Below are 12,621 nucleotides of genomic sequence, written 5' to 3' on the forward strand. Positions count from 1 at the left end.
AATCTTGGTAAAGCCATTTATGTGACAAATGAATCATACATAGTATGAGGTCCTGGATATCCATCAACATATCGGTTCTGAGACCTTTATTATTGTCTGCTTATGACTTTCTACTTCATGGTCTGGAGGAACCAGGTTCAGAGTGTTTTATGCAGCTTTTGATACAATGAGTCACTTGGTACTCCTTCAGAGACTTGCTGATATAGAATTGGTTTATCTGTACTACTGGTTTAGAGGATCATTCTTCGATGGTTATCCTCAGCAAGTTCAGATGGAACTGAGAGCTGTGAACACTGCTCCTGCAGCACTCATAGCCCTAGATAATTTCCCCCAGCAGCACGCGATTCCACCAAGAACCCTTGTCATGGAATGGAACAGTTACTTGTACAAAATTGCTTAAATGTGTTTTTTTGCTTTCTAGGTTGATCTCCTATCAAGAGTTTTTGGCATTCGAGTCAGTTCTTTGTTCCCCAGATGCTATGTTTATTGTAGCTTTTCAGTTGTTTGACAAAAGTGGTACCGCAGAAGTAACATTTGGTAAGAAAATGTAAAAATTAAATGAATGTATAAATTCTAATGTTAGACATAAATGTAATGAGATATGCATTACAGGAGACAGAAACTGACTTGGGCTTCTGAAAGATTTCTCCCTTGTTGTGTTAAGGGTAAAACTCTTGAAAAAATAATTCAATAACTTGAAAGAATGGTTTACTTTTTTACAGTATTCTGAAGTAATGCTAACATTTTTTTCCCTAGCAGGCTGCTAATCGCAAGCTACAAGCTTAGGGCTCTTTTTACTAAGCATAGGGTATACTTTTTACTAAGCATAGGGTATACTTACTATGCTTAGGGTATACTAAGCATAGGGTATGCTTACTGCAACTTAAAAGAGCTTACCATGGTATACACTAAGGCAGGGGTGTCAAAGTCCCTCCTCAAGGGCCACAATCCAGTAAGGTTTTCAGGATTTCCCCAATGAATATGCATGAGATCTATTTGCATGCACTGCTTTCATTATATGCTAATAGATCTCATGCATATTCATTGGGGAAAGTCTGAAAACCCAACTGGATTGCGGAACCTCGAGGAGGGACTTTGACCTCCCTGCACTAAGGCATCCTGTGGTAAGTTAAGAGCATACGTAAGAATAGCCTTACTGGGTCAGACCAATGGTCCATCTAGCCTTGTATCCCATCTTCACAGTCCATGCTACCAAACCAGGACAAGCAGTAGCTTCCCCCATGTCTGTCTCAATAGCAGACTATGGACTGTTCCTCCTGAAACTTGTCCAAACTTCTTGTTCAAACTTTATTTATTTTTTTAACCAGCTACGTTAACCACTCTTACCACATCCACTGGCAATGCATTCCAGAGCTTAGCCATTCTCTGAGTGAAAAAATACTTCCTCCGATTGGTTTTAAAAGTATCACCCTTGTAATTTTATGGACTGGGTCTTTGTAATTTTTGATGGATTAAAAAAATTGATCCACCTGTACCCCTATTCTACACCACTCAGGATTTTGTAGACTGCTTCCCTTTTCCTTAGACCCATGCCATCTTCTGGTAATGCTTTCTCAGTGAGGAGTTTCTCCTCAAGTTCGTAGTTTCTAGTGACGGGACATACACCCCATCACACTGGACCATTTTCTTAAAAAAAAAAAAAAAAAAGATAGAAGTCTTGCAGGTTTGAAAATGGACATTTTCTCCACTGATTTTTGGATGTTTTTCTCAAAATGTCCAAAGTCGGACCTAGAAGTCTTATTGAAAATGCCCCTCGATGTATTCATTTTCTGTTGGCCCTTCAAAAAGGCATCACAACTTGCAAAGATGGTGTTTGTTTTTTCTATATTGTTTTAATATGTTGGTTTCAACTGTGTGATACAGTACCATGCTAATCTTCGAATGTAATACACCACTTGTATTACAAAAAGCTTACACTGCTAATTTTCCATTTTCAGCGTACTATCTAGCATTTTTTTCTCACACAAAATGAGATGGACATGATTCTTTTGAGTACAAATCAGTAGTGTCCCTAACTAGAGAATGACATGGGGACAAATTTTTCCCCGTCCTTGCAGAAACTTAATTTTCCTGTCCCGTCCCTGCAAGTTTTGTCGCTGTCCCTGCCCCATTCCTGTATGCTCTGCCTTAACTGTACAAGCCTCAAATGCTTATAATTTTAAAGTGTTTGAGGTTTGTGTAGATGAGGACAGAGCTTGTAGGAATGGGGCAGGAAAAGAATTTGGCAGGATGGTAAAATGAGTTCCCGAAGGGATGGGGAAAACTTTGTCCCCATATCATTCTTTATCCCTAACCATAATCATGTACCCCTACCCTTCTCACTGCATTGTGGCTACTACAGGGGAGATAATAGGTGGGAAGTAGTTTTTTGTGCCCCATGTTACCACACTGTGTGCACAGTGCACAGAAGTGCACTGGTACAAATATTTAATTTCTGGTGAAAATTTATACATCAAATTCTCCTGTTTTAGGTTCTGTTTTGGTTTGCTTACATAAATCTTAAAATAAGTGGTTGGGAACAGCCTGATGGTAATGAGGGTTGATTCTTGGGCCAGCTATGGCTGAGATAGTTGCAGAGGCAGCATTAGCAGCTCTTGGTGGAAGGCATCCTGCCCTTGACCTGTTTCCCTGTGCAACAGTATCACTTGTGCCAGCTTCTTGAAGGATCATGTTCTATGCCTCTTTGCCAGAGAGACTGTTCAAATTGATGGGAGGTGGGGGGACCTCAGATAGCTGAACCTGAATGTCTGTGTGCCTTAGCCTGCAGTTAGGACATTAAATCAGGCATGGATGTTGTTTAAAAATACCATCTTGGAAGCCCAGACCAGATGAAGTGCACATATTAACAAAGGTGGAAAGAAGACCAAATGACAGCCAGCATGGTCAGTATAAATCTTTTTATTGAAAACATCATTCAATAAACAAATATAAATTCACAATGATACTGGAAATCTTTGTTTTGCTATACAGTATAATCTCGTTATAATGGACTTCAAGGGACCTCGAAAAATAGTCCGTTATATCCAGAGTTGCATTTTTTAAACTTTATTTAAGTCAACTGAAACAACGTACAATCAATGAACAACAGTCACTGCACAAGCATATCAGCAACATCAATAACAAAATTCAACAAAACACTGGTATGGCATGAAATGATTGCAAAACCAGAACACTAAGAGATGTTCTAAAGCATTATGTCGCACTGTCCTGGAAAGAAAAATAACCTGTCATTTTCTTCTGGGCTACATTTCTTTCCAAAAAGCCTTCGACAAGGTATCCCAGGAGCGCCTTCTAAGGAAACTGTGGAATCACGGTGTGGAAGGGGAAGTGCACAGATGGATCAAAAATTGGCTGGCAAACAGGAACACTACTCTGACTGGAAAGGGGTCACGAGTGGCATCCCGCAGGGGTCAGTACTGGGACCTCTGCTGTTCAATATATTCATAAATGACCTGGAGTCAGGGACGAAGTGCGAAGTTATAAAATTCGCGGATGACACAAAACTCTCCAGTAGGGTTAAAACTGTGGAGGAATGCAAAGAACTACAAAGGGACCTGAACAAACTGAGTGAGTGGGCAGACAAGTGGCAGATGAGCTTCAATGTGGAGAAATGTAAAGTCTTGCACATAGGGAAAGGAAACCCGATGTATAGCTACACGATGGGGGGGATGATACTGGGAGAAGGCAAACTGGAAAAGCACTTGGGGGTTTTAGTGGACAAAACAATGAAGCCGGCGGCACAATGCGCAGTGGCCACAAAGAAGGCGAATAGAATGTTGGAAATTATCAAAAAAGGTATCACTACCAGAACGAAGGACGCTATCCTGCCATTGTATCGGGCGATGGTGCGCCCGCATCTGGAGTACTGTACCTTAAGAAGGATATGGTGATACTCGAGAGGGTCCAGAGAAGAGCAACAAGGATGATAAAAGGCATGGAAAATCTTTCATATGCTAAAAGGCTAGAGAAGCTGGGGCTCTTTTCCCTGGAAAAGCGGAGACTTAGAGGGGACATGATAGAAACTTATAAGATCATGACGGAGAGTAGTGCGGTGGGTTCCCCTGAGCATGATGTCACTCTTAGCCCCGACGTTAGGACGCCACCCCTCCAACCTACGCTGCAAGCTGCCAGCTCTCCACGGGACCAGAATCCACCTGAGGAGGTGGTTATTTCTTTGTCCACAGAGGCTAGTATGGAGGGCTCGCTGAATATGACAACGGGACTTGCGACCGGGACAACAGAGGTTGGAGGAATACAAGACGTCACTGAGGTAAAGCTAATTTCAGAACATTTAGATACTACACCATTACAACTTTTTTCACCTACAAAACCTCCTACAGTCACACTCGAAGCATTATGGGACTTGGTAGTGAATCTGGGGAATTCCTTAAATCCTCAAATAAAAAGTTTGGATAAAGAATTAAAAGAACAAAAGGAAGAAATAAAAGTTTTAAAGCAGGATATGTTACAATTTAAAACTGAGACACAAAATACAAATAAGGAGCTAATGCTACTGAAACAAAATCAAGATATGTTGGTTAAAGATAATATATTACTCAGGAAGAAGTTGGAAGTGCAGGAGAATAATGGTCGTATAAATAACTTGAGATTTATAAATTTTCCAAGAATCCCGTCAACTTCTCCTAGAGAAATGGTGAAAAGATATTTTATGGAAATTTTGGAAATTCCTGAAAACTCCTTACCTCCTCTTACAAGAGTGTATTACCTACCTGCTAAGCCCAAATCCAAAGAAGAAGAAGAAAAAAAAAAAATTGAGGAGAGGTCAATGGACATTTCGGCAATACTGGAACAATCAGATAGGGAACTGGCTGTTCCAGCTACTCTCTTGTTGTCTGTTGCTTTGGCTCCAGACAAAGATTGGATATTAAAACTTTTCTTTAAAAATAGATCCAAAGACTTCCTGGGGCAGCATATTCAGATTTTTCCTGATGTCTCTAGAGAGACTCAGAAAAGAAGGAAAGAATTTTTAATTCTAAAACCTGGAGTGACTCAAATAGGGGGTATTTTCTTTTTGAGATATCCATGTAAATGTGTAGTTAGATATTTATCATTTAAGTATATATTTACAGAGCCATCTCAACTGCTTAGCTTTCTCTCAATGAAACGTCTAGAAAAAGGAATAACAACATAACAACGTCTATGGAAAGTTAGTTCCCTGCACTTTAGTCAGATAAGGATTTTTCTTATTTAACTAATTTGAATTATATATGTTCTACTCTTAATTATGGATCCAATAATATTGAGGACTAGTGTGAGATCAGCTAGATTAGAAGTTCCTTGTAGTAATATTAATTTTGGAATGTTAATTTAATATGTTTGTTTGATCTCACTTTACTGTACAAGATGTATACGCTTGGAAATATTGTAAAAAATTTTATAAATAAATAAATAAATAAAAAAAAGATCGTGAAGGGTATGGAGAAGGTAGAGAGGGACAGATTCTTCAGACTAGCAGGGGCCACAAGAACAAGAGGACATTCGCAAAAATTGAAAGGAGACAAATTCAAAACAAATGCTAGGACGTTCTTCTTCACTCAGAGGGTGGTGGACACCTGGAATGCGCTACCAGAGGAGGTGGTAGGACAGAGTACGATTTTGGGCTTCAAAATGGGATTAGATGATTTCCTGAAGGAAAAGGGGATTGAAGGGTATAGTTAGAGGGTTACCATACAGGATATTAAATGATTAGGGAATAGAATGTTTTAGGTATAAGATCACTTACAGGTCATGGACCTGGGGTGGCCGCCGCGTGAGCGGACTGCTGGGCACGATGAACCCATGGTCTGACTCGGCAGAGGCCATGCTTATGTTCTTATGTAGTGATGTACGCATCAAGTTTTCCAACGCAATACATCAGTACGTCAGCTTCAACAGCATCATTAGCGTTATGTTCAATGTAACACTGCAGCAGTGTCAACGCCATGCTTGCTTCACGTGTAGATGGTGGAAGTTCACCTGGAGCCTCCTCATCACTGGATTCGTCACCAGTTTGTGCATAATTGGCACTGCCAGACTTTGCCTTAACTTCTGCTAAAATCTCCTGATCGGTTAACACAGCTGATGTCTGCACCTGCTCATCAATGGCAAGAAATTCTTCCACAGATGTAGTCTGGTCCAAAAAATGCAATTCCATCAGCCATTCAAAAATGTTATCACTGTCACGAGCAGATGGGGGTGTCTCTGAACGATCTTCTCCTGTCTCTGCAGAAATGTCAGAAACAACATTCTTGACAACTCCTGCCTTTCTGAAACAATTGTTGATTGTTGTCACTGTGATTTCGTTCTCTCAGACTGATTGAGCCCATCGCAGACACTGCAGTATGTTGACGGCAAAGTTGTCCATGTCGCTGCTCTCAATGGCTATGATAGGTTTATGCATAAGATGCTTTATGTACAGAACTTTGAAGTTCTGTATGATGTCCATGTCACATGGCTGAAGTTGACTAGTACAGTTTGGTGGCAAGAACTCCATCTGTATTGCTATAAGCTGTTCAGCTACAGCCGGGTCATGTGCACGACAGTTATCAACGATAATCAGATTGCGACATTTTTCCTTCACAAATTTTCTGTCAACCATTCACTGAATAGACTGGCTGTCATCCATGCTTTATGATTGCTTTTGCACACTGTAAAAGATAATATATAACCCAGCACTGTAAAAGATAATTCCTTTCTCACCCTTTGATAATGCCTCAGCAAATCCGGGAGATAGAATCCTTCTGGTCAGACAAGGTAGTTTCTCATTGGAGCAGCTGTAATATACTTTCCAGAGTTCCTTTTGCAATAGAAACCAGATCTGTTTAAAAGACAGTTCTGCGTCTTCACTCTCTTATGAAAGCTGGTCACAAGAGGGAACTTTTATCAGTTCTTAAGCGGTGCAAGGTAAGAGAAAACAATTTTTGATCCGAGTTCACCCAAAACCCAAATTGACTTTTCAATAGCTAGTAGCGGTAGCTTTTCAGATCCATCCATATTGGTAGCAAACATTAATGTCAGACGCTCCTTACTTCTCTTGCCACCGTGGCAGCTATCTTCTTTTAACGTCATTGTGCGATCCGGCAACAACTTAAAAAATAACCCAGTCTCGTCAGTGTTGAAAATGTTGCATTCATCATATTGGTCCAGCAGCCGTGGCAGTTTGGTCTGTAGCCAATCTGCAGCAAGTTCTTGTGATAAAGACTCTGATTCGCCACTCAGGACACGAAAGATAACAGCTCTGCGCTTCTTGAACAGATCCAGCCATCCATCAGGTCCCGTAGTCTCTCGAGACTACAACGGGAACTCCCCATAGCCATTTCCTTTGGCGATCTGCACGGGGCAGGAGCGTAGAAAGGTTGCTCCTGTCCCAAAAACCTGCTAGACCACCAGGTAAGGCCGGGATGCCGGGGGAAGGCGGGAGGGAGGCAGGGGTGGGTCAGAGCCAAATATTTGCGGTTTTTTGCCATTCGTGGTCCGGCTCTGCCCATATCTCCCTCGAATAACGAGGGAGAAGTGTATCCGCTTGTGTTTTGTTTTTAGTTTCGATTAAAAGAACGATTTCATATTTTACATATAATGCTATAGAACGACGCTTCGTAGCAGACTTCTCAGCCATTTTGACTGTACAGAATCACCGGCACGCCACGCGCCCTGTAGGCGGAGCCTGTATGTCCATTATAGCCAAGGAAAACTACAGTTAAAAGCAGCTCTGGGGACCAAATTGGTTGTCCGTTATATGCGAGTCCGCTATATGCGATGATTTTCTGTATGTATATAATGGCACATGGCTGGAGCCAGCGGACCTCGTCCACTATAGGCGAGGTTCCGTTATAAGCGAGTCCGTTATAATGAGATTATACTGTACATAAAAAAACTATCGCTTACAAGATCCTGTCCCCTAAACCCCCCCCCCCCCCTCCACACACACACACACAAAAGGTATCAGAACACCCCACACATACACACACTATTAGAGGACTCTCAGGACTCAAATAAACAAGGGAAAACCAGAAAAGTAAATAGAACAATAAAGTCCCATCTGCAGATCAGTTACATGGAAACAACAATCGTATTGATCAAAACAATAGATTTCAAGTTTATTAGGATTTTATATACCGCCTATCAAGGTTATCTAAGAGGTTTTTACAATCAAATACTCAAGCATTTATACCTCTCTGTTCCGGTGGGCTCACAATCTATCTAACGTACCTGGGGCTATGGAGGATTAAGTGATTTGCCCAGGGTCACAAGGAGCAGCGCGGGGTTTGAACCCACAACCCCAGGGTGCTGAGGCTGTAGATCCAACCACTGCGCCACACACTCCTCCTGTAGTATAAGAGCCTGATACTCAGTCTATTTGGCTCCCCATTATAGGACCCTTGTGAAAAGAACAGAGGAAATCCTAGAAAATGATAGCCTCTCCTCCCCCTTTTTTGTAGAAAGGAAATCTAAGATTAAGTAGTAATGATAAGGAAATTACAATACATAGATTTTATGGACTACTAATCAAAACCAATCTCAGTAGTGTAACGCAGTGTCCCCCAGGCGATTTAAAAGATGACTGCAAGTTCATGAAGGCAAAGATACTATAAAAGGACCCCATACAGAATAGACATGCCTGTGTCTTTTAAAAGTAAAACGCAAATCTCTGATTTCCATTCGTAACTCATGCGCCAGTGCCAGAAAGAGAGTGCAACATCCTGAGTCCAATGTTGAAGAATACATTTCTTTCCCACGATACATGCCTTTATCATCCAAAGTCTCAGACCCTTGCCCCAAATCCCTAAGGTAGAGGCCTGTCCCAGAAGAGTCCCACCTGGATGGAAATGAATATTCTGTTGGAGGATGTGTTCCAGATGCCTAATAAGTGCCCTCCAGTATTGTTAAAAAGGTGAAGTGAAAGAGGCTATTTGGAGCCGAAAGAACATCCTTCAAAGAATGAAAAAAGGATCTGAATTAAGAAAATAAGAAACAACATATGCACTAGCAAGTTAGATGCAAAGCATTAATAAAGAAGAGAAACTTGCCATAGAGGCCAAAATTTACTGTAACAACTTTTTTAGGTACTTCAGAAGGTGCAAATGGGGCTTTGAAGGAGGACAAGGCCATAGTGGAGAGACTGAATGAATTCTTTGCTTCAGTCTGTATAGAAGAAGATTTCAAAGATCTACCTGTACCAGAATTGGTTTTCTTGGATGACAATGCGGAGGAACTGAAAGAAATCTTGGTGAACTTGGAAGACGTACTTAACCAAATTTACAAGTTTAAAAGAACTCAAACATGAAATTGCTGAACTGCTGTTGGTGATCTGTAACCCTACCATTAAAATGATCTGTAGTATCTGAATGTTGGAAGGTGGCCAACATAATGCGAATTTTTAAAAAGGGCTTAAGGGGTGATCGGGAAATTACGGACCAGTAAGTAAGATAGTGGAAACTATTATAAGAAATCAAATTATGGAACATGAAGACAAACATGGTTTGAGACAGAGTTAGCGTGGGTTCAGCCAAGGGAAGTTTTGCCTCACCAATTTGCTTTATTTCTTTGAAGGTGTGAATAAACATGGATAAAGGTGAGCTGCTTGATGTATTGTAGATTTTCAGAAAGCTCATGATAGACTCCTGAGAGTCTTAAGCAGAAGGAGATTTCTAGACTAGAAGAAAAAGGTGGATTGATTGTTTTTTATGTCGTATTTATACAAAATAAATTAAATTTTAGCTTTAAATTGTGACTTCTGCCTTGTCTTCAGCTGTGAATTCAAATGCTTAAACTGAAAATGTCTATGCCTAAAGTCTTTTGACATGGACATCTTAAATTTGTATAGGTCTTATTGAGGGCTTGTTTTGAAGGTGGCCTAAGTGTTTTACAGAAAATAACAAAGAAATTGATTCTTCTTTTCTTTCAACTGCCTCCATCTGATAACTCAAAACTTTAGAAACAGAAAACCTCAAATTGAGTAGTTTATTTAAAAAAGAGACCCCTTTACTAAAGCTTAGTGCATGCTAATATTTATTAGCATGTGCTAAGTGGCCCATGGGTATAAAATGCTAAGCTATAGTAAAAGGGCCCCAAATTCTTATACTGTATATGTTATGTTGTGACTTTTCTGTCCATATTGATATACTGAACTAGACCCATAGTCGACATTTCATATGCAGAACAAAACTTCAGAAAATGTAATGAGTAGTTCTTAAAACTCTGATATATTTCTCTCTTATTATCAGTTGCACAGAAATAAGAGTTGAACTATTTCCCAGAAAACTGATCTACATATGTATTTTTCCACTAGAAAATGTGAAAGAGATTTTTGGACAAACTATTATTCACCATCATATCCCTTTTAACTGGGATTGTGAATTTATCCGACTGCATTTTGGACATAACCGAAAGAAGAATCTTTCTTACTTTGAATTCACAGAGTTTCTGAAGGTTAGTTGTTTTCTTGCTTTTTTTTTCTGTTATATGACCAGAAGAACATGTTTCTTTCCTCTGCGTTTATAACACCATTGTCTTTGCTTGTGCTAAATGTGTGAGTGTAGTTTCATGAGCCTGATTTCTAATTAAGATTGCATCATACTAAAGCCTGGGTGGCTTTTATGGGAAGCTGAAGAAGTCAAACCACATAGCATACTGTGTGGATTTCTCAAGCACCCAATTTCAGTACCTGTTCACCAGTCTGACGCCTCTGTTGGTGATCGAGTGCACTGCTTCATATCTATCTGTATACTGTTAGAGTAAAATGTCTTAATTCAACGTGATATTCCTCTCTTGAATTCTTTTTTTTTTTTTTTTTTTTGTAAATCTTTATTAAATTTCCAAACTACCATAGTGCAAACAAACAATTTCAATATACGTAAGTTTACATGAAATGCACATTAAACTTATAAACATTAATGCACAACTATTTCCCCCCACCCCCCCACCAAATAATCAGAAAAATTACATACCTACAGGAAACCCTCCATATATTCCCCTAATGAATTCCGATGCAAAACCCTTTCCCCTCCCACCCTGGTTGTGTATGCTTAAGGGTTGATAAAATAAAATCAGTTATCATTCCTTACAGAATTTAGTCAACGGTTCCCAAACATCCATAAATTTCTTCTACTGTCCCTGTTGTACAGCCATCGAACATTTTCATTCTTGAATTCTTATGATTTTCTTTTTTGATTAATTTCTCTATTGGGATCAGAATCTTTGTCTTTGTCTTTGCACCTTAAATGTTGTGCTGTTTTCTTAAGTGAATAGTTTTTCATGGAAAATTTTAATAAATAAAATATTGAGAAAAAAAAAAGAGAGAGAGAGAGAAGGTCCCACTGGGGCTTTTTTTTTTTTTTTAACTTTATTAAGTTAGTTGGCAAGTAACCACAATTGGTAATGGCTTTGGAATATTTCTGATTTCTGTTTTTAGGAGCTGCAGCTGGAACATGCAAGACAGGCCTTTGCACAGAAAGACAAAAACAGAACGGGCACTATTACTGGCCTGGACTTTAGTAACATCATGGTGACTATTCGCCCGCACATGCTTACTCCCTTTGTAGAAGAAAACTTAGTTTCAGTAAGTAATGAATAATTTGAATGGTTACTGTATGTATAAGGTGAAGTCTATCCCTGTTCTGCATGTGTAACTGAAGTTGATTCTAATAGCATATAGTGATGTGGGAAGGCACAACAGTCCAGCTCATTTTAGTTTCCCAGTAGTAGGTATATTGGTACTTTAGGGCCCAGTCTAATATTTATGGTTAAATCAGTTATTGCAATTGAGAAAATACAAGTGTGAGCAATACTTAATAAGCAGTAATTATAATCCACATGGACAAGAAACACATTGGGTATCGTCGTCAATGTCTGTTTTTATATATTTCAGTTTTTTATGTTCCACTAACTTGTGTATCTTTATTTTGTAAACCGCCTTGATATCTCAGGATCATTTGGTGGTGCAACAAATGTTCAAATAAATAGGTCAGCAAATGGTGATCGCAGTCAGCTCTGGTAATGGTGATTGAACCTGCACACTTCTCTGACCTCATGTGCTGTTCTGGCTTCATGCCCTCTTTGTCCCAATGCCACTCTTTACGGCATATTTGCTGTATGCTGCTCTTGCTTACTGTCTCTGCCTGATGCTGAGTGCATCTTCATATCTGATGGCTTCCTCCTCAGCCAGCCATGGATAATTTTAAGAACAAAGGTATCTGTTCTGTTAATTGGTTTTTGTTGGACCCAGAAACTACACAATTTAGAACTGAGATGAAACAATGAGGTAGTATCTAAACCAAAGCGAACACCAGTGCCGATACTGTTTATCATTAGGAAACAGCAGTGCTTTTGCAATGTTAATTTTAAAAAGTTAAACCTGATACTCCAGGTACTGATTGCTGCAAAGGAATAAACTGTGGTTTGTTAGGCCAGTTAAATCTTAGGAGCAGTTATAAATCTAAGGGCTCCTTTTACTAAGGTGCGTTAGGGCCTTAACTTGCGGAATAGCGCACGCTAAATTGCCGCGCGTGCTAGACCTTAACGCTAGCATTGAGCTGGCGTTATTCTAGAAGCGTACCGCACGGTGTAGCATGCTGTAAATTTCGTGCTTGTGCTAAAAACACT

At 39.8% G+C, this 12,621-nt stretch overlaps 1 protein-coding gene across 5 annotated transcripts in view; it reads left to right on the forward strand.

Annotated features, from left to right (window-relative positions):
- SLC25A12 (solute carrier family 25 member 12) overlaps positions 1-12,621 on the forward strand; it is a 167,063-nt gene that overhangs the window by 45,559 nt on the left and 108,883 nt on the right. For all 5 annotated transcript variants that reach the window (XM_033944419.1, XM_033944420.1, XM_033944421.1 and 2 more), the window contains 3 exons: positions 422-537; positions 10,310-10,449; positions 11,432-11,578. In XM_033944419.1, the coding sequence (XP_033800310.1) occupies positions 422-537; positions 10,310-10,449; positions 11,432-11,578 (403 nt within the window). The remainder of the gene's footprint in view (positions 1-421; positions 538-10,309; positions 10,450-11,431; positions 11,579-12,621) is intronic.

The sequence above is a fragment of the Geotrypetes seraphini genome, chromosome 5 (assembly GCF_902459505.1).
Source record: "Geotrypetes seraphini chromosome 5, aGeoSer1.1, whole genome shotgun sequence".
Lineage (NCBI taxonomy): Eukaryota > Metazoa > Chordata > Amphibia > Gymnophiona > Dermophiidae > Geotrypetes > Geotrypetes seraphini.